The sequence below is a fragment of the Mytilus edulis genome, chromosome 13 (genome assembly GCF_963676685.1).
Source record: "Mytilus edulis chromosome 13, xbMytEdul2.2, whole genome shotgun sequence".
NCBI classification, from domain to species: domain Eukaryota; kingdom Metazoa; phylum Mollusca; class Bivalvia; order Mytilida; family Mytilidae; genus Mytilus; species Mytilus edulis.
The window spans coordinates 22030156-22057584 of NC_092356.1; the positions used below are offsets into that span (position 1 = coordinate 22030156).

At 34.2% G+C, this 27429-nt stretch overlaps 1 protein-coding gene across 1 annotated transcript; it reads right to left on the reverse strand.

Moving 5' to 3' along the window:
• Positions 1-722: 722 nt before the first annotated feature.
• Positions 723-26880, reverse strand: LOC139502353 (sialin-like). Its single transcript, XM_071291813.1, has 11 exons — positions 26582-26880; positions 23445-23662; positions 17906-18139; positions 17301-17388; positions 16765-16860; positions 11113-11243; positions 10055-10204; positions 7498-7630; positions 2309-2459; positions 1841-1931; positions 723-920 (listed from the first exon to the last, which is right to left on the reverse strand). Exons 1-11 carry the CDS (start codon positions 26625-26627, stop codon positions 771-773), a joined length of 1488 nt encoding a protein of 495 aa, XP_071147914.1. The 5' UTR covers positions 26628-26880; the 3' UTR covers positions 723-770.
• Between the last annotated feature and the right edge of the window lie 549 nt (positions 26881-27429).

Sequence of the window (27429 nt, forward strand, 5' to 3'; positions counted from 1 at the left end):
GTTCCAGGGGAGAACTATGGATTATGCGAATGTTAACGTTAACGTTAAAACGTTTTTAGGTGTATATATATATGGAAGTGTTTAACGACCTTGACTGGCTTTTCAGCCCTCGCACGGTCGGCTCGGTGCCCGAAGGCGTTTGGTGAGCTTTAACATATTTCGTTTCCGTGGGTCATGAACAAGTAGTGGAGGTCGCAATATGTAGGCCGCCATCTTGGTTTTGGTGAGTAGATTTTTCTTTGTTTACTATTTTGATGTTATTTCTTCACTATTTTTAGGTGGTATGGGTGTCTTTCGCTATCTTGGATTGTAAATAACAGAGAATCTAAGGTCCAGATTTTAAATGAAGTTAGAAAAATTTGATGCAGGAATGCTAAACACAAATGTGAATTTCCATTTAAAAAAACAAATTTATAAGATTATAACTTATAAATGTAAATATTTTTACAAGTGTATATATTGTTTTGCTTAATTTTTAATGTTTTAAATTGGCATTTTAAGGGGAGGTAATTCTGAAATAGTGCATTTTTTGAAGGAATCTACATGGAAATTTGCCGTTTTGCATTTTAGCCGGGAAAAAACGCACCGTGACCCTATCTTTTCATTTGATATTCTATCTTCTAGTATTTTATTTTACAATTCTATCATTTAGTTTAGCTTGTAATCACATAATCATAATGGTGTTTTTCCCCGTATAATCCATACAAAATGTGTCATTTTGTAATAACATAACAAATCATAAGTAAATGCCTGGCAGTAACAGCTTTTTTTTAAATGAACACTTCGGTTTCTTTAAGATTTTCCTTGTCCAATGCCCAAGGCTGAATTTCCCCTCTAGCTATACAACAATATATAATAGCACCAAGTACATAAAACGCTGCTGTGACATAGAAGACATTCCTCCATTCTTCAGAGGTATCCTGCAATACACAGAAAACCGAATGAAATGTTTATGCGACAATTTTTTCATGGCTAAAATTTGCCGTTAAATCCACAATTGACATATAGCAACTAAGGAATGTTCTGCCAAGCAACAATTTATTATCACTTAATCCCAAACAGACGATGATAATTATTAGTTTTTTACACATTAAAAAGCAGATAGTGAACCCATTTTTATCATAATTACTGGTTTTAATAAGTTAAACTGTTTTCTTAATAGAAATAAATGTTTGATTTTTTTTACTTGGCATCTGTTGTGTTTGAAAAACAATACAATACTCATTGTTGAAGGTCATACGGTGGCCTATAGTTGTTTTAAATATCTGTGTCATTTGGTCTCTTGTGGAGAGTTGTCTCATTGGCATTCATACCACATCTGCTTTTTTCTAAAGTCAGGATTTTCACAAATTGTGGTACGAACCAAGCTCGAGGCGAGAGGGGGTAAGAGGGGTCCTGATCCCGAAACCCGAGGTCCCGAAATTCGAAAAAAGAATTCCCGGATCCCGAAAGAGTCAATCCCGAAATCCCGAGCTTAAAACACCCGATCCCGGAGTCCCGATAAAGGTCCTATCCCCCTCAATCTTAATTGACTAGGATTGCCAGCTAACCACCCAAATGTAGGTGTTTGTCTCCTGTCACTGCGGCTTACTTCACCAATAAAAACCGGCCGTCATAAAATCGCTTAATGTGCTGAAAAAAAAAGATGTTAAACACATCAATCAATCAATCATGTGCGCACCCAAGAAATCCGACTGGTGGACGGGGCTTATAATCACAACATACGGATGCTGAATATTGTTTAATAATCAATCAATCAACCAATCAATCAATCAATCAATCAATCATTAATCAATTAATACTCAATCAATCAATCAATCGATCAATAAGTAAGACTTACATTTGGGGTCAGTTCCCCGGCTATGACAGGAGCAACCATTCCAGGTATAGTTGCTATAGTATTAGTTATACCATACAATATACCTCCATATCTAAAATACAAGCAAATGTTACATTTTATACCATGAAATAGACAGATAAATGTAATCTACTAAGCCAAACAATGAAGACTCTTTATCATCAGAAAATGTTGCTCGATTATTTTTCTGTTGTGATTACAAAGTATCGTTTTACACGAATCGTCAGTCTTTTATAACAAATAAGATTTAGGGATAATTTTACCATATCTTGTCATATAAAAAGAAAACAGAAAAATAAATAACAAAATTACGGTAATTTTTCAATTTTGATAACTCAGGCAATAGTCAAATGTATAATATACATATTTAAAAGACTATCATAACTACTATTTGGTTTTTTGGGGGATTTTATATGTTTAGCAGATGAAAAAAATGGATTATCCACTTACTTAGGAGCTATATCTATATGATTAACAGCATAACCAGCCCGCTCAAAACCAGTAAACAATAATGCTAAACATAGAAACACTACGGCAAGTCCTCGTTTCTCACATTCAACAAAGCCAGTGGCTATTAGAAATATCCCTGCGCCAATAAATGCTGAAACAAATAATTTGAAAGTTCAATTCAGTTTTCGCATACTGCCTGGAAGAAATGTTTTCTTCCTTTATAATATAATTTGTATAAGATTCTCGCTATGAATAAAAAAAATCTACAGAAAATTTCAATGGCTTATATCTCGAAAACAAGCACGCGTGTCTTTCATTATTGTCTGTCCTTCTAGTCCGGCGGCTACAAGCATATTTCAGACGAATTGTGCACATCCGGTTACAAGCATGAAATTTGGCATAGACCTTCCCCAACTATTACTCTTTTATTTCAGATAGGGAGGCATTTGAAAAAAATGTCTCACTTCCGGTAAAATCCAAAATGGCGGACGACATACTTAAATCAGCCCAATATCGAAGGCTAGCGTGTAAAAATGTGTTATTATCATGCTACTATCATAATATTTGGTACAGACCTTTGTTTTTTACTACTTTTGGATAAATTAAATAGATTAGATGTCTTCAGAAACCCCACTGTCGGTTAAAATCCAATATGGCTGACATTGTACTTAAATAAGCTTATTTTTTAGGGAGGGTAACTGAAATGTGTTTTAACGTTTTGCTACTATCATTACATTGTGTATGAACCTTTCTTTGGTGTTTCTGATGGATACAATGCATAAGACATATGTCTTAAAAACCCTTTCTTCCGGGTATATCCAAAATGGCGGACAGAGAAATATCAATTTTTTATTCAAATTTTCATTTTTTTCAATATGTAAAGAAATGATTTTATTTTGTGCTGGTCATTAAACTTTTGGCTTAAAGTTATCCTCAAAACCACTTATTCTAGCATGTTGTAAATATTTAGATATAAAGTTGACACTTCCGGTTAAAAATATGACGTAAATTTCAAAGATGAGTCCTCAATCTATTTCTTTGATTTAGAGTTTTGGATAGATTGATTAAAACAAAATAAAATCACTATAGTACTAAAAATTATTTAAAATTATTACTATTTGGCCAAGAATACATGTTTATTCACAGTGACCATGACATGCACACATTGCAGTGCACGGGATACCCGATTTTCCACATTAAAAATGACCGCGGAATCCTTTCTTACATCCACAATGTATAAGCTTTTGACAAAATGATGAGGCCTCAAAAAGAGTTTTTCAAAAGTTATCCTCTTTGTCCCCGCCTGGAGTGGGTAGCATAAGAGCCAATCCCAATTCCAAACACCTGCCTAAGTATATTGCATTATTTACATGCTGGAAAAGACTAGACCAAGTTAAGGGAATAGCCTCGAAAAGCCGTCCCTGTTGCGCAAATAGTTATTTTCTTGCTTCGTTAACCATGTTATACCCATCTGCTAAGTTTGTGCGATCTTACAGTAAAACCCCGGTGATTTAGTCTGATTAATCATCATTCTTTTTGTTAAAGTCACATCTTCAAATGCAATCAATGTCTCCCACATAGTCTTTTCCCCCCTTTCAAGCAAAGAGAGAACCATATCACAACAGGTAAAGACATGGATAACAATAAGTGTTTCAGATCACCCAGATCACTCATTGCCTAGTGCATTTGAAAGGCCATTGATAGATATTAATCCAAAGTCTTTTGCCCTCCCAAACACAACGTCTACCCCTATGTCACGGAATAGCGAAACAGTATTGACAACATCATCATTAACGACTGTTCGAATCATGACTCGTTTAAGTGCGTGTTTCACTGCATCAGACACATGCACCATGATTTTAGTGTCTGCCTCTAAATGTGAACTTGGTGCTGAACTTGAAATACATTACGTGGTGGATAAGATAGAATATCCTGACCATTTGTTGCTATAACTACCATACGCATCCAAGACTTCATCCACTCGTATTTCAGTTTCAAGGTATTTTATTTAGGTAAGGACATATTACCCAATCAGCATACTCAGTAGGCCGCAATTCACAATCGGAGAGCTGATTTCCAACATTTACAAAGACTGTGGTATTGTTTCTCACATCTTAATAAATTCTGCAAAAACACATATTTTCTTGCCTTGTTAACCTAATCTGTTTCTTTTTTTTTTTATCTTCCAACAAAACCACGTATCGTTTTCAATGACATTAAACATCAAATCCATATGGTGATGTTGGCTGGTCCATCATCATTCTAAATGCTATAGTCACATCTTCAAACTCCATTAATGTCACCAACGCAGTTCCTTTTCCAGCGAACGTGTTATCTTTTAATGCCTAGTGCATTTGAAAGGTCATTGATTGATATATATCTTATACTTTTCCCCTTCTAAATGCAAACCAAAGTTTGTCTGCCCTATGTCACGGAATAGCGAAACAGCAATGACATCAGTATCGACTGTTTGAGTCATGACTCAGTTAAGTCTATGTTTCACTGCATCAGACACATCTATCTTGATTCTAGTGTCAGTCTCTTCGTGTAAACATGGTGCTAAACTTGAAACATCATCAAGTGGTGGATAACACTAAACATCCTGAGCATTTGTTGCTTCAACTACCTTGTACTCAAAATTGTATTGAGCAAGCTCCTGTGAATGAAAACTTAAAAGTTCTTTCTTACTGTTGTCATCTCTCAGAAAACTTTACCATCTTTGAGGATGTTTTTAATCCTGGGTTCGTCTGTGTATTACCTTTCCCCTAAATGTTGCCCTTGCTTCCTTTAGCAGCTTTAAAACTACCAGTATTTCGCTATTCCGTAACAAAGGGGCAGACGAACTATTGATTGTATTTGGGGAGGCAAAAATCTTTGGATTAATATCTATCAATGGCCTTTCAAATGCACTAGGCAATGAGTGATCACACACTTTTATTTCTGACCAATACCTTATGAAGGGTTGTGATACTGTTCTCTCTTTGCTTGAAAAGGAAAAAAAAGACTGCTTGGGAGACATTAATGGTATTTGAAGATGTGACTTTAACATAAAGAATGATGATTGATCAGCCTAAATCACCGGGGTTGTACTGTACAAACTTATCAGATCTAACATGATTAACGAACCAAGAAAGTCAATTTTTGCACAAAAGGGAAATCTCATTTTAAGTGAGGCTATTCCCACGACTTGTTCTAGTCTTTTCAAGCATGTAAAACGTGTAATATACTAATGCAGGTGTTTAGTGAGACGAGCTTTGGATTGACTCTTATGCTACCTAGTCTTGTCACTAATGGATTGCGAAGGGACAAAGAGGGTCCCTTTAAAAAAAAACTCTTTCTGAGACCTCATCATTTTTTCAGAAGCTTGTACATTATGGATGTAAGAAAGGATGCCGCGGTCATTTTTAATGTGTAAAATCGGGTCTCCCGTGCACTGCCTTGTGTGCATGTGGTGGTGATTGTGAACTATAAGCATGTATTCTTGGCCAAATAGAAGTAGTTTTAAATATTTTTTAGTACTATAGTGATTTTATTTTGTTTAAATCAATCTATCCAAAACTCTACATCGAAGAAATAGATTGAGGACTCATCTTAAAATTTACGTCATATTTTTACCGGAAGTGTCAACTTTATATCTTAGCATTTACAACATGCTAGAATAAGTGGTTTTGGGGATAACTTAAAGCCAAAAGTTTAATGACCAGCACAAAATAAAATCATTTTCTTTACATTTTGAAGAAAGTTGAAAATTTGAATAAAAAATTGATATTTCTCTGTCCGCTATTTTGGATACTTCCGGAAGTAAGGGTTTTTAAGACATATGTCTTATACATTGTCTCCATCAGAAGCACCAAAGAAAGGTTCATACACAATGTAATTATAGTAGCAATACGTTAAAACACATTTCAATTATCCTCCCTAAAAAATAAGCTTATTTAAGTACAATGTCCGCCATATTGGATTTTAACCGGAAGTGGGGTTTCTGAAGACATCTAATCTATTTAATTTATCCAAAAGTAGTAAAACACAAAGGTCTGTACCAAATATTATGATAGTAGCATGATAATAGGACATTTTTACACGCTAGTCTTCGATATTGGGCTGATTTAAGTATAACGTCCGCCATTTTGGATTTTACCGGAAGTGAGACATTTTTTTCAAATGCCTCCCTATCTGAAATAAAAGAGTAATAGTTAAGGAAGGTCTATGCCAAATTTCATGCTTGTAACAGGATGTGCACAATTTTTTTACAAAGCCGCCGGACTATTCAGATTATTTTCATGTATACAATAAATCTACAATAGTTTATAAAGAGCGTTTTTTTTTTAAATAGAGGAGCGTACATTCTTAAGGACGCGATCAGATCAGCGACCTTGGCTTTATGAATACAACCATTTTAATGGTTTGAGGATGCAGAAGTACCTGGAGAGAACCACATATTTTTCTACAAGAAAGAAAACTTGCAAGCATTGTCTATTAAGATCGAAGTCAAACACACCTCGCCACGCTGACACCAGCGTTAACAAAATAGTGGCAATGAGGATGAAATATCTAGACAACTTGGCTATCATCTCTCCCTAAAAATTGTCATTCTCAAATATTTTCAGTGTTCTCTATATGATCTCATATCCTGTCTTGATATTCGAAAGCTAGCTTCCGCTTCCGTTGAACTCCTATTTTTAAGCATATTCGTGACAACCAATTTAAACTGCTTCAGAAGTTATAAATATTTGTTGTCGTTTAAGACGAAGATGTATATTTAGATCTATTATATGACATTAAACTTTTAAGGATGAACTAAGATGATGTTTAGGAATTAATGTCAGATTTTCGGACTTCTTGGTTTTGTTCCTAAAATACAAGGTAAAATATTTTGCCCTAAAACACCTAGACTGAGGTTTTTTTCTTACTCATAAAATTAAAGTTCCTTCACCTAAATTTAAGCAGATTTTAGATTCTTTACCTTTCGCTTTTAGACCCAAATAATACCAATGCAAATATATGATTTAAGTCCAAGTCAGCTTTTTCCTGCCATTTTTTTTTAAAACTCAAATATCTCGAATAGGAGCCCCATGAGCGTTCAATACATTTATCTTATTTGGTTTCTTTACTAAAGCTCTTCTGAATTTTAGTATCAATTTTAAATTGTAGACTTTTAAATTTCATAAAAGCCCTTAACCTACATATACCTGCTGTTTGAAAAGATCGTCTAGTTTGTGTTGTTGTTAGAATTTTTCTACTTCTTAAGAAGTCAGCTATATGTGCTGTTGCAAATGCCATGAAGGCACCACATATATAAGGTATTGCAGATAATGCACCATTCTGCAATATAAAAGAATATTGAATGGCAGTAATGAAAATCCAATAATTATAATACGAAAGGAATGCACATATTGACGTGTTAAACATACAACTCGTAATTCAAGGTATAGGAACATGCAAATGAAGCAAGTATATATAGATACAAGTATGTTATAGACCCGGTAAGAACTAAAACTTACTACTACCAAGCTGCTGACATAGTATTAGTAGTGAACTTGAGAAAAGTGTGACGAAGTTCATTTTACATAAACTAAGAAATTATATGGTATCAAGTATCAAGTTGGTGTCTGAATGTTCTGGAAAGGGGTCACACATTACATCTCATCTCGGACAAGCTGCCGGCCAAATATGAAGTCATTTTTTTTTAGACAAATGCGACAAATAATTGATGCATGACAAGATCGACCAATAAACAGATGAACACGGTAATGAAACATGTCCTCTTCCTAGTTGTGCGTGGGCTATTACAAATTACAATCCCGTCAGCTTTTCCCGAATGTGACCTACCGAATTCGATTTATTACTGGATTCGCACTTACACGACGGGTGCTAAATATTGAGCCGGAGCACCTGAGATCACCTCTACCCTCCCCCGTATTTAGATGGGTTCATGTTGCTCGGTCTTTTTTAATTAGTTTCCTACGTTGTGTTTTGTGTACTTTAATTTGTTTGATAGTTTGTCTATTGGTTTTATTATTTTTTGAAGCCAATGAGTTTTCAGTTTGTTTTTGTATTATAAGTTTGAAGGTCCCTCTGGTATCTTTCGTCTTTCTTAATACCCTAGTCCCACTAGGCCACGATCGCACTACGATCTGTGAAAAAATGCAAATTTTGATGATCGTAGTGCGATCGTGTAGATCGCAGTAAGGTCGTATCACGGTCGTGGTGAGGTCTTCAAGATCATGAAGAGCGTGGCCAACTTTGAACATGTTCAAAACAATCGTGGTGCGGTCGTGGCGAAATCAGGTCGTAGTAGAAGCGTAGTGAGAGCGCACTAAGATCGTAGTAAGATCGTTACGGTCGCTGTACAATCGTAGCGAGAGCGTAGCTTAAGCGTGATTCTATTCGGAGAGACTACGCTACGATCGCACAGCGACGTTATCACGACCTCACTACGACCATCACGTTCTCACTGCGACCCAACTACGCTTCCACTGCGACTATACCACGATGTTCACGACCATAGTACGATTCCAGCACGCCCTTGCCGTCCTCATCACGCTCTTCTTACGACCTGACTACGTTCACACTACGACCATCATTCTCATTGTCATTTTCACATAAATATATAAAAAAAGCTCCCTAGATTTTGTTTGTATGAATGTAATTATTCATTTGCTCTAACGGCTCAACCATGCTTCTCGTTTTTATATAGATTAGACCGTTGGTTTTCCCGTTTAAATGGTTTAACACTAGTAATATTTTGGGTCCTTTATAACGTGCTGATTGATGTGAGCCAAGGCTCCGTGTTGAAGGCGGTATCTTGGCCTAAAATGGTTTACTTTTATAAATTGTTACTTTGATGGAGAGTTGTCTCATTGGCACTCATACCACATCTTCCTATATATATTGATACGTCTATGTCATCTCTGCTATCGTTCACTAAAATATCATCATTGAGCTTTATGGACCAGCAATAGGTTGTTATTTAGGTTGGATTGGTCGGTCCGACATATCTGCTTGATGAGGATTCGTTACGTTGCTCCCTCTGCCTCTACATCAACTCCTACCACCATGCCCACATGTACTGGTAAATTTTGGTGTCATGACTGTATTGTTTCCGAGAAATCTACGATTTAATCAGAAACAGAAGGAATTGAACTGTATTGATATGGAACACGATGTTGACGTTATTGCTGAGAACGTAGTAAGATCGCGCTATGAACGTAGTATAATCGTGGTAAGAACGTGTTATAATCGCAGCAAGATCGTGTTGCAATCGGATAACTCGTGGTATGGTCGTAGTGAGAACGTGAAGAGCGTAGAAAGATCTTGATAAGCGTAGTGAGGTCGCAGAATAAGCGCGGTGATAACGTGGTATAATCGTAGCGGGATCTTTGTAGAAGCGTAGAGAGGACGTAGTAGCATCGTGAAAGCAACGAAAATTTACATTTTCATGCCGCTCATACCGCGACCTCACCACGATCTAAATTTATTTAAGATCGCGGTGAGCGTGGTGCGATCGTGGTCTAGTGGGACTGGGGCTTAAAAAGTAGACATATCATATTTAAATTGTATAACTTGTATTTTCTCATACCAAAAATCGCATAAAAGTAAACGTTTTTAACGTAATCTACATAATAATCAGGGAAATAAAATTTAAAATAAATATGATGCACATCTAGCTTGTACGTTCAGCGCTATTAAAAAATAAACAGTTTAAAGATTGATTTAATAAAAAGAAGTAGTGCACCAAAGACTTACAGCTTTTATGTCAAATTTTAAGACATTTTTCATAAATTCAGGAAGACTTGTCCATATGGTATATATTCCCCAGTTACTACATGTATGTCCGATAATAATTGCCCACAGTGGTACAGACTTCGCCATGGCAACCCAGGGAACCTTTCCTGTCTGCAAGAATAAAAAGCAAAGTTGATAACAAACTAAGGATTTTTCTATGTTACATTAATGAAAAGTGCAATAGAATGGAAAACAAAACATTAAGATATTATCATTAGAATTCAATACCTTAATTCACAGTCACTTGTCTCAGATTTCCCCCTATATACCTATACAACAAATTAAAGTACATATAGGATTTTTTTTTCATCTGTGACAAGTGCCTCTGCCTGAATTACAGAATTATTATTTGATACAGTATATAGTGATAAATAAACTAAAATGATAATCACTTTAATAATTTAATTTGAAATAATATCTAAGAGCAGGAATTAATAATAAGTCTGGTTAAACAATAACAGTATTTTGCATTCATTTGACTTAAGACAAATTATATTAGTACGAGATTACTCTGACGTCCAACTGCTGTTTTATGGCAGACAAGCTGGAGCCCAATGGTTTCAACCGTTTCAAGCATATTAACTTTGGTGGATTTTTCCCCGTTTACCCTCTATCATAGAAATGAATATGAACTAGATATCCGTCATGCATGTTGGACATCTTGTATATAATATGTGCGCAAGATATCTCGAGTTCCCTAGTGCCTGGCTCAATATCAGCGTCTAATAATAGCCTGGAAACCTGGCCCAATCATACTGCGTCGATAAGTAACATGTAGCGGAGCTAATCAGTAGCCAGGACCCCAGGCTACGTCTAATAACTAATAAGTATTAAAACATGCATGACTTAATGACTTAATTTACATATTTTTCTGCAACCGTGCATGCGCCGGTGAAAAAAAATCATGTTGCAGACGAGAAAGCACAAGTGATGTTGGCGAGACGTCGAACATGTACGTGCAAATTTATGCTCTATGGAACATTAATTGGACATGTCTAACTTTTTACTTAACAACTAACCCTTTTATTTGCATTATATTCAATATTTGTAATGATATAATTCCTTTCTATTACGCTGATTCTTGGATGATCGTTCGGGGTGTCTCTGGTCAGGAAAAACCACAGAAAAACCCAGATCAAAGTCAAACCACCTTAAAATACACAAAAACAACAATCTTACGTAAATGTTATACAAAATAGCATAAAAAATAAATGCATTGTATGAATTTATAGTTATCAATTAGATATGTTTCGATTGTAAATACCGAGTTGTCTTCTGCATGGCAACTTAAACCGTGAAAAAGCTAAAATATTATTTTTGTTGTCACACATCGAATAATTAAATATATCTATTCTTTGACAAGTCTTAGCAAATCCTCATTTTTACGGAAATGTTGTTAACCGTGCCCGGAAATTTAGAAATGATCCTTGTAAACTTATCGCTCCTTTAAATGAACTTACTTTAAAAGGTTACCAATTCAACACTGTAATAAGATCATTGAATAATGTTTTTATTGGTATAAATATTGATTTTGTTATCAGTAAATTAAAAGCAAACTAAATATTACTAGTATGTTGTATACATATATACATTCATGGATCTACAATATGTCGATACCTGTAACTTGGCATTGCACAAGGTCATGTTTTTCTCTGACTGTTTCTGACGTCTTTACACTAAATCCATTGGATGTTGGATGTGTACGGATTGATAGTTTAGTCTTAGATGCATGATTTTTTTGTATTAGTTGTTAGTGGCTTTGAACTAGCTGTCAGATAACAGCGAGTACTCTCGGTTCTGTTCCTAGTGTCTTTTTGTTGTCGGGATGTACAAGTACCCGGCCACGTCCACATGTATTTTTGTCCATCTGATGAGTTAAGCATTTTTCAACTGATTTTTATAGTTCGTTCTTATGTTGTACTGTTATACCACTGTCCAAGGTTAGGGGGAGGGTTGGGATCCCGCTGACATGTTTAACCCCGCCACATTATTTATGTATGTGCCTGTCCCAAGTAAGGAGCCTGCAATTCAGTGGTTGTCGTTTGTTTATGTGTTACATATTTGTTTTTCGTTCATTTTTTTTTAATATAGATAAGGCTGTTAGTTTTTTCGTTTGAATTGTTTTACATTTCCATATCGTGGCCTTTTATAGCTGACTATGCGGTATGGGCTTTGCTCATTGTTGAAGCCCGTACGGTGTCCTATAGTTGTTAATGTCTTTGTCATTTTGGTCTTGTGGACAGTTGTCTCATTGGCAATCATACCACATCTTCTTTTTTTAAATTAGATGTGTGACAATATAAAGATGCAACTATACATAAGGTCATCTGGTGATCAGAAGTTCAAATTCACGTGTGTTGAAATACAAAAATTTACATCTGACAAAGACATGATAGGATTACCCTAGAATATACTTTTGTACGTCACTTTACAATAGGGTGTCCTCTTCACAGTCCTCATACAACCAAATGACTTATACATTATTATAATAACCTTTAAATCTATATTATTAGGCGAGTGATATGAGAGCAAAATTCACATTTTTAATGCACCTACCTAACACACGGCTAAATTATATATCACTGGAAAGCTAAGAATGTGTACTTTCTAAATATCCCGGTCGTCAAAAGAAATTATGGTGCATTTTTTTTTAAATCGAGGTCAAAGGTCATGGGTGCAATTTCAATTCACGGATACTTCCAGTAGAAAAATCGAGTCAAAACCAATACAGAAATGAAACAATTTTATAGGACTGTATGACTGTTGGGAAAATATATTTCAATCATAGTATTAATTAATTTTGGTTGATTTTAACGGTAACGTATGTTACGTAACGTTTTCTCTCGGAGTCTTTGAAAATCAACCATTAAGTCACACAAATGTATCTGTAGTCGCCCTTGCGTTATATAAATCTTATAATACCTCCATATCATTTGATTGCACGTATTTACAAACATGGATCTGCAAATTTGATATAAATAATTCGAAACAAAATATTTGAAGCAAGGGGAAAATATAACATATGACGTATTTTTAATTGTTTAGAAAGTCCCATGATGAGCTGTACATTAAAATTGAGGAAGCGTATGGTCTACTGTTAGTTTGAAAGCCTACCAACCGTTTCAAGATCAGACAACCATAGGGCGGATTTTTTTTTATTATTGTAGTGCAATATGTTGAGTCTGGATCATACCGCAATTTCATTTACATCACTAAATCAGATATGACAAGAGTACTAACTAACATAATGATTACTAAAATGAGTAAAGTGCTACTAGTATATTTATATCAACAAATTGACAATTTTGATATAAAACATCACAAGGAAAATATGACCACTCATTGTACGTTAAATTGTGTTTGATTTTACTTTAGTCGGCCGTCGTGTATCTTGAGATATCTTATTAATCAAACAACTCTTGACAAAGGAGTTTGTACTTATTTTAAATTACGCTAGTGATGACCTTCGGGCTACTTTGGCACTACGTATTACCTTTTTATATCTTGTTTCACCGCTTCAAACGGAGGACAAGGTTATCCTAATATTTAACCTTTTATTTGGCTTTCTTATGTTAAAATCCCGTTAGCGTATAACTTAAATGATCGAAACGTCGGACCAATGGGATGTAGGACCATTTAGGTTTTGGAATATTGCGATATCGGAATATTATAGCTTCAACTTGTAATCTCATCATTCTAATCGGTCAAAATATCCATACAAAGGACAACTTCCTTGGCATGGGTATATACCAGTACAGCAGAGGTTTTGCTCAAAGCGGCCTTGTTGAGGCTGTATACATGTACATTGTAACTATAAATTGACCATATATTTTAAGTATTTGTTGAAGCTGATAATATGTTATTTTGTTTTCTCGGCGGCGATCCTCGGCATAAATTAAGTAATTAAAGTTGTTAACCAGAATGCTTCCTTGTGTACAGGCACGTCATCTTTAATCGTCGAAATGTTAGTAAAAGCTGTTTTATGTTCAGAATAAAATGTATAGCTCTTTACTTTCTCACTTCAAATTTTGTAGCTAATATTTAGCGATGCAAGCTCGATGGTATACAGATTTAATAGTAAAATTATCATGAGTTATTTTGTAAATCAGATCATTACGTCCACTTGTATTTTTGTTCATCTGATGAGTTAAGCCTTTTTCAACTGATTTTTATAGTTCGTTCTTATGTTGTACTGCTATACCACTGTCCCAGGTTAGGGGGAGGGTTTGGATCCCGTTAACATTTTTAAAACCCCGCCACATTATTTATGTATGTGCCTGTCCCAAGTCAGGAGCCTGTAATTCAGTGGTTGTCGTTTGTTTATGTGTTATATATTTGTTGTTCGTTCATTTTTTGTACATAAATAAGGCCGTTAGTTTTCTCGTTTGAATTGTTTTACATTGTCTTATCGGGGTCTTTTATAGCTGACTTTGCGGTATGGGCTTTGCTCATTGTTGAAGGCCGTACGGTGACCTATAGTTGTTAATGTTTGTGTCATTTTGGTCTTTTGTGGATAGTTGTCTCATTGGCAATCATACCACATCTTCTTTTTATATATAATGTAGGAGATATATGTATTAACACTCAATACAGCTTGAGTTTGCTACTCAGAGGATACCTTATGAAGTTGTGTAACTTGCTTATAGGCTTTATACATTTGTAAAATATACAAACAGACAAATCAGAATGAGTTGTAGATCTACTGCCCTCGTTAATTGATATATGATAAGAGACTGGTCGGTAGAATTGGTACATGTAGTACAAAGTCTTTGTATAGACAAAACAGAAGCTGATAGGTTGTACTTACTTTTGAAATATTCATAGCAACTCTTATGATATTTTGTATTTTCAAATGGGATGCAACTGTATCTTCAATTAAGTGTTTAACTACATAGTTTCTATGTAGTAAATACATGACAGACTATGCATCTGTTGTCAATCAATGGATAGTTTTTGCTCTTTAGCATAGGAAGGGTTTCATTTTGAACTGGGCTGTGAAAATTTGACACGACTCTGAAGATTTTCTACAATTTTCCGATACGATTCCTTATTTAGAAATGGGTGAATTCTACAGAACTCAAAAACTATGTTTTACTTTGATTTGATCTTATTTTCGGACGATTTTATATCCATTTAAGCTCCACTGAAGTTCAAGATAGAAATAGAACCGTTTAAGTGCCAGTCTTTGTAAGAATCAGGCAATTTTGAAAAAAATCAAAACATGGCTGAAAAAAACCCACCTACCCAGCCATCCTATTTTGAAGTAACACTCATCCTGAGTTAGAAATGGTAGGTCTTTAGTGTCTGCGTGTCTGGTAACTTGAGAAATCTTTAGATAAACTTTGGTTAGAATGATAGCAAATGACAGAGTTAGCTCCCCTTAATTGTTAATTTCTAGTGCACTGTAACCAAATTTTATCTCCAATTACCAGAACAGGACAAGGAAACGAATGGTATATTTTTGCATCATTATACATTTTGAACATAAATTAATGTCAACCTGAGTGGGGTTTTGTTTGTCATGTTTTCACCACTGCCTGATTCTTAGGCAGACTAGCACTTAAATATGATTTATCGTACTCTAACAGCACTATTAGTACACGGAAATCGACTAATATATTCAGTAAAAAAACGATAACGAAATAGATACGGGATTCCGGAAACTATAGTGATGTTACCCAACATCATAAAATTACAGAAATTCGTGATTTTAAGAAATGTTGAAATAAAGTCTTGATCTTGAATGAAAAAACGATAACTGATGAGTGATTTGGTGTGTTCTAAAACGGATCGAGTGCAAAAGCATTTAATAAAAAATTTAATTGTAGATCCGAAAAGGTCAGGATTATGAAAATTTTCGTACAAAATGTCAAATATTTAGAAGGAATGCAAAAGCATGCGGAGTTATAGTTGTAAATATTGTTTTTCATTATTTTAAGAATCTAATTCACTTAATTATTCTGTCTAAAAGAAGAGATACGACTAATTTCTTTTGTTTGAAAAACATGTCGTATTTTTACAATTTTCAACTAATTTCTGAAATAAACGTCAATTTTACAAAAACTGCACCGTACGATTTTGTGACGACCGGGCGAAAATCAAAGTTAAATCATTATTCTTTCATTTAAAAAAGAAATTAGCCGTGTGTTAGGTGGGTGCATTAAAGTCCTTAACTAGACGTCTTTTTCAAATATTACACTCGCCTATATGGGCGCATACGTTTTAGTTAAAGTCGAACGATCTTGAAGCGTATACAACGTGCCTTAAGCGTGTCTCAAACTTATCTGTAGCGCGTTTCTCTGGCGTGCAATTAACGTATACCAACTTTGTCAATTTTCTCTGTACGTTTGGTGCACGCCGGTCTATACGCCAATGTGTGACGCTGCATAACATAGCAGTAAACAAAAGGGACTATTTCAAATGAATACGCGCAAGAGATGAGTATATGTTATTATATTATTTTTTTACATAAATAAGGCCGTTAGTTTTCTCGTTTGAATTGTTTTACATTTCCATATCGTGGCCTTTTATAGCGGACTATGCGGTATGGGCTTTGTTCATTGTTGAAGGCCGTACGATGACCTATAGTTGTTAATGTCTGTGTCATTTTGGTCTTTTGTGGATAGTTGTCTCATTGGCAATCATACCACATCTTCTTTTTTTATATTTACCTGTCAAGTAGAAAATGGAACCCCATCCGTTGTCAAATCCTGATTCACATAAAACACCAGACACAGAAAATGTAACAACAGTTCCTAACATAGAACCTGAAAACAAAATTAAATGTTGTCATTTTACAAGCATTCTGTTAATTGTAACTGCATCAATACATGATAAAAAACCCAAATGACATGTAATTGGTTAAACACATTTTGTTTGATGATAAATCTCGACACGTATAATATTTCGGCAACAGTTCAACTTTGCTCTGTCATTTTATATATGGCTTTAGCAAAGACATCAAACACCAGACTGCATCATAGTGCCAATTAAACTAAATAATATAGTGTTTAGGTTTAAACTTTCATCGTTTACCAAAATAGGGAAGGTAGGTATATATTTTTAATCCATTTTTTTAATCGAGAGTTCATCCGGATCTAGCATATTTTATACGCAAAGAAACCAATAATCGGCACCCAACACCGTTATGGCGTATTATCTGCTGAGATGTTCAGAATTGTAATAAATCTTGACTTCTAACACTTACCGACTTGATGGGAGGCTGTTAACTTTGTACGTTCCAGACGAGGACCCCATCTTCCCCACATTGATGTGGCTGAAGGGGAGCAAGTTCCCTAAAATAAACATTTTCTGATATTTGTATGCGAAATAAACATGATTCGTTGTATTGCATTGTATTGTATAAAATTATTGTTTGATTGTATTGCTTGACCCTTATGGGTGTAATTTTGCAATAAAGATTATAACGATAAAAGAAATATTCATTTAGTATGCAATAAAGCTCACGTTTTAAAATCATCACATTATTTTTTTTTAAAGAAAGGACATTTTCCCTAAACATTATGGAAAGTTGACAAGTGTTCTTTATGTTTAAATTTTATTTCCATATCTATTTTGTTGTTAATTGTTATTTTAATTACTATTTCATCCATTTTCTACAGTAATATCCTATAATGTCTTCTGAGTACTCTCTCTATCAACCCCACCCACCCAGAATTAACCTAATTGGAAGGTAACACATGCACAGACTATAAAATTAGAATCTTAAGCATTCAATGGGACAATCGCAAATCAAAAATAAGTTTTGAAATGAAACTTGCATTATATAACATTGGTAAAATATAAACTTACCATTGCTAAACCACATATTACACGCAATATGTACAACAGAATAATATGTGTTCTAGCACATACGGGAATTAGGACTGTTGCTATACCGGCAACAGCTAGAGCTGTACCATACACACGTCTGCCTCCAAACTTGTCTGCCAACCAACCGCCGGGAATTTGTGTTACAAAATACCCCCAGAAAAACGCAGACAGAAGTGACGACCTGGTTTCCCTATTCCAGTCGAATTCAGCTCTCTGTAAGACAATGTATACCCTTACATTCATATTTATCAACTCAGTTTTATTCTAAATAATTTGCTGTAATCCAGCACTTTTCATCAATTCCTAGTTTTCCGTTATAGATGTAAATATAAATCAACCAGATGCTCCGCAGGGCGCAGCTTTATACGACCGCAGAGTTCGAACCCTGAACAGTTGGGAAAAGTATGGACACAACATTCAAGCTTGATACAGCTCTGAATTTGGATTGTGATTTAAATGTTTAATAGTTGACACAGCATAGGTTTCTGACACAGAATGAATGTGGTCTAAGAACTAAAACTTAAAAACCTAAGAATTTTAAATTGGACATTTACCTATTATGGTCCAATATCAAAAATTTAAATAGATGGTTAGATTCAGCATATCAAAGAACCCCAAGAATTCAATTTTTGATGAAATCAAATAAAGTTAAATTTTGGACCCTTTAGACCTCAATGTGGACCAATTTGATAACCAGGCCCAAATATCAAAAATCTAAATATATTGTTAGATTCAGATATATCAAAGAACCTCATTTTTTGTTGATATCAAACAAAGTTTAATTTTGGACCACGATTTGGACCAACTTGAAAATTGGCCCCATAAGAAAAAATCTTAATACATATTTAGATTCGGCATATCAAAAAACCCCAAGGATTCAATTTTTGTTGAAATCAAACAAAGTTTAATTTTGGACCCTGATTTTGACCAACTTGAAAACTGGGCCCATAATCAAAACATCTAAGTACATGTTTATATTCAGCATATCAAAGAACCCCAATAATTCCATTTTTGTTGAAATCAAACAAAGTTTAATTATGGACCCTTTGGACCTTAATGTAGACCAATTTGAAAACGGGACCAAAAATTAAGAATCTACATACACAGTTAGATTCGGCATACCAAAGAACCCCAATTATTAAATTTTTGATGAAATCAAACAAAGTTTATTTTGGACCCTTTGGGCCCCTAATTCCTAAACAGTTGGGTACAAAACTCCCAAAATCAATCCCAATCTTCCTTTTATGGTCATAAACCTTGTGTTTACATTTCATAGATTTCTATTTACTTATACTAAAGTTATTGTGCGAAAACCAAGAAAAATGCTTATTTGGGCCCCTTTTTGGCCCCTAATTCCTAAACTGTTGGGACCAAAACTCCCAAAATAAATCCCAATCTTCCTTTTGTGGTCATTAACCTTGTGTTAAAATTTCATAGATTTCTATTTACTTAAACTAACGTTATAGTGCGAAAACCAATGCGTCTTTGGACGACGACGACAACGACGACGACGACGACGACGACAACAACGACAACGACAACGACAACGACAACGACAACGACGACGACGACGACGACAACGACAACGACGACGACGACGCCAACGTCATACCAATATACGACCGCAAAATTTTATTGCGGTCGTATAAAAAGTTGTATTAGCCATGACGCATTTCATGCACGTTTCTCGGACAAATATCATGTATTATATGTTATTCAGGTCTCAGACAGGGTATATACTGTGACATTCCCGGCTTAGGGGTTATATCCCCTGAGCCGAAGGCGAAGGGGATATAAGCCCTAAGCCGGGAATGTCACAGTATATACCCTTTCTGAGACCTGAATTACACATATATTACGGATTACCCCTGACTTAATGTTATTTTCCACTGCAGGTATTTGTTGACAACACATATATATTGAAAAACCCAACCTGATATGTTCGGCATACGTGAAGGATTTTCTAATTTGCTGTGAACATAATTTTATCGTGTATGTAATAATTTATACAGTTGGAAAGCAGGTCACGATTTGACCCCAAGTTTATCAGCAACAATAGAGTCACGTGACCGTGAAAATTCAGTAAAAAAACGGATGAGACAAACCTCATTTTAACTCACTGAATACTATTGTCGTTATAAAAACTTATTGACCTAACTAATCTTGAGTATCCATAGTTTATTCTCGTCAAAGCTCACACATCAAATCAAAGTCCTTTATTCTTTATTTTATCTGCAAACTTGGAGTTTGGGTGAAAATTGTCAAGTCTCCTGAACGAAAAATCTAAATATTTACGAGGAAACTAAAAATGATGGGCTGAATTTAAATTTAATAAAGCATCTCATTAAGACAAACACTCGATATGAATATCTCGGCAATAGAATGTTGGATACGCAAACGTCAAATTGATTTCAAACCGAAGCGGTGGTTTTTATGCCGATTTGTGCAAGTGGTTATCTCCCCTTAATATCACCAGTCAAAAATAAAAACCCAGCAAAATGCATAAAAATTAAAAAAGGAGTTTACTTTACAAAAATTAGAAAGAAAATAAACGAAACTCGATTTATAACTATGTTATGATAATATAAAGAAGAGATACTTCCCCCTATTTTTCAGAGAAGGACTAATTAAATGTAAATATTAAAAGACAAAATATTACTGCAGTAAAAAAAAACCAATTCAGAAATGTGGATATAAATGACACCTACATGTAAAATTAAAAACCTAGCTATATTGAAAGAAATTAGATCTGGCGGATGAAATATACTACATGCAGAATTTTTTTAAACATTTCTAATTATATTTAATGCAATAAAACATAGTTTATACAATTTCAATAATCTTTCTGAAAATTGATATAATTATTAAATAAATAGTACTGATCATATATATTTTATATTCTATAAAGTGTTACCAAGAGTCTCAACAAATTTCTTCAAATTAAGAGAGCCTTTAAACTCAAGCCTATGTTTCTTAGTTGAACAGTAAAATACAAAAAAGGGATTTATAAGTTTTATACCAAAAATATTGACAGAAATTCTGTAAAAAAAATATATGCTTTAAATTATAAGTGAAAGTGACACAATTTTGAATTTCAGAATCATTATTATTGTAAAATTAAACTATTAGATTAGCTTGCACAGTAGCCCTTTGTCTTATTTCTCAGGGTATTTTATAGATTATGAAAGTAAACTTTTTGGAAAAAATGGGGCTTCTTCTCTTGAACAGGTTCCTGTATCAGCTTCTTTAAATAATTACATATTTATAAACAAAGTATTGTATATATACTTTACCTGAATACTGGTAATAGGAAATGAAATGAAACTGGTGGGACAAATTTTGTGCATTTTACTTCAATAATGATCAAAGATGCTTAAATTGGACAAGAATTTGCCATTTGAATAAATTCAATTTTGTAAGAACACATCTCTATGAATAAACTTCTTGTTTGGCTGACTTGGCTTGATAAGCTAGTTTTTGCTCTTATTACTATAAAATTGAGAATGGAAATATAGATTACTAAGGGACGACATCAAAAGATCAATGAAGGATAAAAAACTTAATTCAAATAGTTTGGGGGTGGGGGGTTAAACTTGCTGCAAGTTTTGATTATCCTACATCGATTTTACATATATCCATATGGGTCAATCAATTTTTCCCAAATTAAGTTAAGAGGGGGGTAGGGGGGTCATTAAAAAAACTATGTGAATTAAGTTTTTTATCCTACATTGAACTTTTGATGTAGTCCCTAAGTAAAGAGATAATAATATAAGCAAGATTTTATTAACTGACCTTCATTTTCTTTTTTCACATGTTTTTTTCCTACAGAATTTTCTTTGCAATGCATTTTCTATTGCTATTTTTGTGCTTTTGTCCATCCACACAGTAGGCTATCAATAGTTTGTCAGATCTGTCAGAATTTTCCAAGACGTTTAGCTTTAAACGCAATAAAGAAGATCTTTGTTTGTTGTTTGTTGTTTCACTTTTCTAATGTGTAAATTTTTACTATGCACATGACCCTGACACATATTTTGTTATAAACGTTACATGACGTATGTTGAAAAAAGAAAACAATGTCACCGTCAATTTGTGTAGGGGATCAAAAGGGGTTTTAGTTACTTTAAAATACAAGTATCGTATGGAATTGTGAAAATCCACAACTTTTAATCAAAATTTCATTCATGTCTTTAATAAAATCAGTATTTTAGAGCACTTTGAAACAGGTACAATGTAAAGAAGCTTAACTTTACTGTTTTGAAGTAGACACGTAGCTTAAACCAGATAAAAATTGACATGGCTGGTGGTCACTAAAATTGATGTATAAAAGTAAAAAATGATGGCTTCAAAACAGTGTATAAATTTAAAATAGATTTCCCGGTTTCATTTAAGATTATAACCGTTCTTTTCTGTATTTGGATACGCAAACGTCAAATTAGGAAAAATCGATTTTTTTGGCGAACAAAAAAGATGGCTAATTTTTTTTAGAACTGACAGGATAAAGGAATAGCAATAACAAGCTATTTTTTGTAATGTTTGTATGTCGTAAAGAAATTATATTGGTCACAAAACCTACAAATTTTAAAATTTAATTGTAATAAAAGCATGACAAGTTGCAAAAAATACTTTAAACGTCAATCTTTTAGCCGATTGATTTGGCGGACTTTTTGACGTTACGGACGACTGTAGCGCCACCTAATTAATTCCCCCTGCTATTGTTGCTGATAAAGCTTGACGACAACGGACGTTTCCAAGAACTTGCTTTCCAACTGTATAATAACACTTTTAACATCAAATTAAAGTATTAAAAGTGTTAAATGCGTGATTTTGTATCAAAAATGTATTATTGACTGAAGCACGTCATTATTTTCCCTCTGTGAACCTCTGATAGTCTGATAGCTTATGACTACGTCACATAGTAACCGGTGTTATGATGACGTTTTTGAGGTTCCAATTGGGGATAAAAACGTCGTATATACCCCGGCTGTTTCCTGAATATATACTGACATCTCTGTGTTGTTATCCAATCAGAAACCTCGACACATTTGTAATCCGTAATATATACTAGTATTGAACCCGAACAGACTAGTTTCTCTCATGCAACAAGCGTGGTGAATAAGCAGCAAATATCAATTCCAAGTTTTTACTTTGATTTGACCAAGGCAAACACGTTACCACTCATTATACAATAGAAAGCATTAACATGCAGTAGTAACGATAGGATAGTCGAAGATTTCCTGAAATCTGACAGCCTTTTGTTGATGCTCATAGCTAGGATAGTCCGAGTCCTGACGAACTTTTCTTTCATGACTTGTCTCACCTCCAGTTGAAGTCCTCAAAGGCCGTCAGAGAGAAAAACACCACACCGAGTCGTTTAAGAAAGACAGCCAGACATCAGAGCAATCGCGTACGAAGGTGTTAAAGCATGAAGAACCTTCTTTTATTGATGTACCCGGTAAAAATTATGGATCAATATGATCAATGTGTTTGAATGAATAACATGAAATATAAAATGTCTCACCTCATTTGTAAAATTTGCGTATTCTAGAGCCCCGCATTGATCCTGTGTGGTGTTGTTATCAGTCAATATCGACGAAGCACTTGAATTGCTAGTTGGTGATTTCGACATGCAAACTATGGCCACGCTGAAGTTCACCCTTAGCGAGTATGCAAAGAAAAATCCCCAGAAGAAGAGGTATGATAGTATCCATCTTTGTGAGCATAAGACAGGAAGGCTATCTAAAAATACGAAACTTCGTGTATATTATGACAATATCCATCCTAGTTTCGATCATCCAGCCGCTTTATTTTTCAAAGAAGAGCTATATTTAAATATGCGTCTGGGTAATCGAGGCTAAATCCATCTCTGTGAGCATAAAACAGGAAGGCTATGTAAAAATGCGAAACTTCGTGTATATTATGACAGTATTCATCTCTTTGAGTTTTCATTTTGTAAGACAGGAAGGCTATCTAAAAAAAACGTAGCTTCGTGTATATCATAACTGTACGTATTCATCTATGTGGGCATAAGACAGGAAGGCTATCTAAATATACGAAACTTCGTGTACATTATGATAATATCCACCTCTGTGAGCATAAGACAGGAAGGCTATCTAAAAATACGAAACTTCGTGTACATTATGATAATATCCATCCCTGTGAGCATAAGACAGGAAGGCTATCTGAAAATTCGAAACTTCGTGTACATTATGATAATATCCATCTCTGAGAGCATAAGACAGGCAGGCTATCTAACATACGTAACCTCGTGTATTGTATGATAATATCCATTTCTGTGAGCATAAGACAGGAAGGTTATCTAAAAAACGTATGTTTGTGTAGATTATGACAATATCCATCTCTGGATTCATAAATCAGGAAGGCTATCTAAAAATACGAAACTTTGTGTATATCATAATATTCATCTCTGGGAGTATACGACAGGAAGGCTATCTAAAAAAAACGTAGCTTCATGTACATTATTATAATATTCATCTCTGTGAGCATAAAACAGGAAGGCTATCTATAAAACGTAACTTTGTGTATATCATGATAATATTCAACTCTTTAAGCATAAGACTGGCAGTCTATCGAAAAACGAAACTTCGTGAAATATTTAACACATAACTGAAATGATGAAGTAGACTAAGATTACACCTAAATGGAAAAAAAAATGTCAACCGAAACGAAGCCGAGATTGAAATTTTTTTCGAGTGGCAACATTCTGCTCTTTAACACTATCTCAAATGTGTGTAATAAATTAACTATACCGAATGTTCAATTATGCTTGAAGTTTTAATTTTAATGTTCTTTTTTTATTAACTAATTCGACATCGTAGCATAACAATGTTTGTAAACTATGAAGAGAAGATATTAAACTAGAAACGCACACATTCATATTTGCATTTTAACATGAAGTATAATAGTTCATTTTATGGTACATCATATATTTTTTTGTCTTTGAATACTTATAAATGTACTTGGTTATCTGAGTGCCCACAGTCGTCTTTATTTCAGATATCTTGTAGTCTGTTAACAACTGTTTGCAATAAGCGATCGAGACGTACAGTGGCGGATCCAGGGGGGGGGGGGGGGGGGGGGGGTTCCGGGGGTGCGCACCCCCCTTTATTTTTGCCGATCAATGCATTTGTATCGGGACATATGTTTTGCACCCCCCTGCACCCCCCTTTGCCCTGGGTTAGCACCCCCCCCTATCGAAAATTCCTGCATCCGCCCCTGACGTATGAGCATATATGTATACCATAATATTGCTTATGTTTTTTTCTTCTTCCTGAAGAAGGTGTTGTAACTGTTTTTGTTAAGGTTTATGTGAAAATCACCACGATATTCTTTAAGTAATTTGTTTTTAGTGTCCTGCAATAAATCAAAGACCGCAAGGCTTCTAACTCAATGGCAACTATATCAGTTCAATTTATTCTGCATATCTATTTCCAAATTTATGGTATTAATTTTCATTTAATTCAAATGCCGGCCAGAAAATAAAGATATAGAGCACGTAGAACGTTAAAACTTTATAGATAAGATTAATTTCAAATAGAAAAGTATTGCATTTACATGCATATGTCAGTGTAAATTGATAAATATTGTGTGAATGGATTACATGTGTAAAGACTGTGCTAGTGGCTCATGTTTAGTCCTCTATAAAATTGATTATTTTCTCTATATCCATGATGTTCATCTACACAACTGGGGTGACTACGATACTATTAGTAACTCTTCCAATGGAATAAAAAATAAGTATATTCATTTTACCAATTAAATACCCTTGATTGACATTATAAAATTCATTATTATAATATAATTTGATAATATGTTGCAATGAAATGAAATATAAACTGTGCAAATAATTAACTTATTATACATATTTCTAATTTATTTCGTATCCAAATAATACTTATGGTTTAAGGTAGCATATGCTGACGAAAATAAGGGATGTTGACCATGTTAATGTAATATTATTTACTAAATTTTTCTCCACTTCGCTTCTTGCATGTAAAAGACTCCGAAAATGTGATGTTGGCATTTCACCACTTTCGAACTAAATATTCCGTCTGTATGCATAGTATAAGCCTAATCACCTGCCAACTTTTTTAAATGAAAAAAGTATCAACATTTACATTGAGGTTTATTTAATATTCTTCTTTTTATGAATTGTAAATGCATTGCGTTTTACACTTAGTCAGCAAATCAAACCTTCATTTGTAAGTGTGACTTTTGTAGTTTTTTTTATTGACCCACTTCAATATGAAACAAATTAATAAATATGGTCCTTCGAGGTAGATGAAACATAAAAGTGAATAAAACAGTACATTACTGATATAAAAATATGAGGCAGACCGGCGATACAAAATAACAGTACATATAAACATGATAAACATGATAAAAATAAGAATATATTGTAGTTTGAATGCCAATTAACCATGTTAACCAACTCTCACCAATAACCCAAATGACTAAGAAGTTAACAACTATACGTTAGCGTACGACCTTCAACACTGAGCAAAAACCCCTGCATGTATACATTAATTACGTAATGAATATATATATATGCGGAAACATTTCCCAAATTTTACAATACATCCGTGACTTACAATGTATTCATGTTAATTCTATTTTTATAAATAAAATGTGATTTACCTGTCTTCTTTTCTTTGACTTCCTTATTATCGAGCTTTTTATCCATTTTCTCTTTGTTTACATGTATTTATAATATCATTCACTGTACGTGTATGCATTAGTTATTTACAAATATCGATTACGGCAAACGAAGATCACGTCTCGATTACCAAATAAATGCCATGAATACACTATCATTCAATGTTCGTTAAGAGACATTTTGTACACAAGAAGTCATGTTGTAAATGTATTATTTACCACTGCTTTTACAATAAGAGATAAAGGAATATTGTGTATTCGAGTGTATTGATTTCCGGTACACACGTCAAGAAGATAACACGTGAGAATCGATATACTTTATGAAATGATCAAACGAAACACGCGAAACGAAATTAAAAAAAGAGAAACATCTGTTGCAGTTTGCTGATTGTTTTATTGATAACAATTCACTGATAATATATATGTCCATAAACAGACAGTTTACGATCTATATAATTCATGATTGTTATAACTTTTAACATTTTGCCCATTTATGAATTTTGAAATTAATAAAGGTTCAGCTCCCTCGGGCAACGTTGATTAACGTTGACTTTTTTGGTCACAAAGCGGACCTCTGTGTCGGTTTGTATACATTATTGGCTTACACATGACATGTTCCTGATGTAGGTACATGTAAATATAGAAAATAAAAAGGCTTTGGACACATGACATTTTTTAAGAATTGCATTTTCATTGTAAAATTTTTAGCTATAATTTATGCTATAAAAACAGTTTTAGGTGATAGGCAAATAGTGAACGTACTTCAGCCCGGTTATAAATATTCAATACTTTAATATTTTATCCTATTTAGACTAATATGTTGTGTCATG

Coding starts and splice junctions, on each gene's coding strand:
- LOC139502353 (XM_071291813.1), bottom strand. CDS start 26,627: ATGGATAAAAAGCTCGATAATAAGGAAGTCAAAGAAAAGAAGACAG. Junction 23,663..26,581: donor AGTCAAAGAAAAGAAGACAG/GTAAATCACATT, acceptor TCGTATTTTTAG/ATAGCCTTCCTGTCTTATGC. Junction 16,861..17,300: donor AACAGCCTCCCATCAAGTCG/GTAAGTGTTAGA, acceptor TTTTGTTTTCAG/GTTCTATGTTAGGAACTGTT.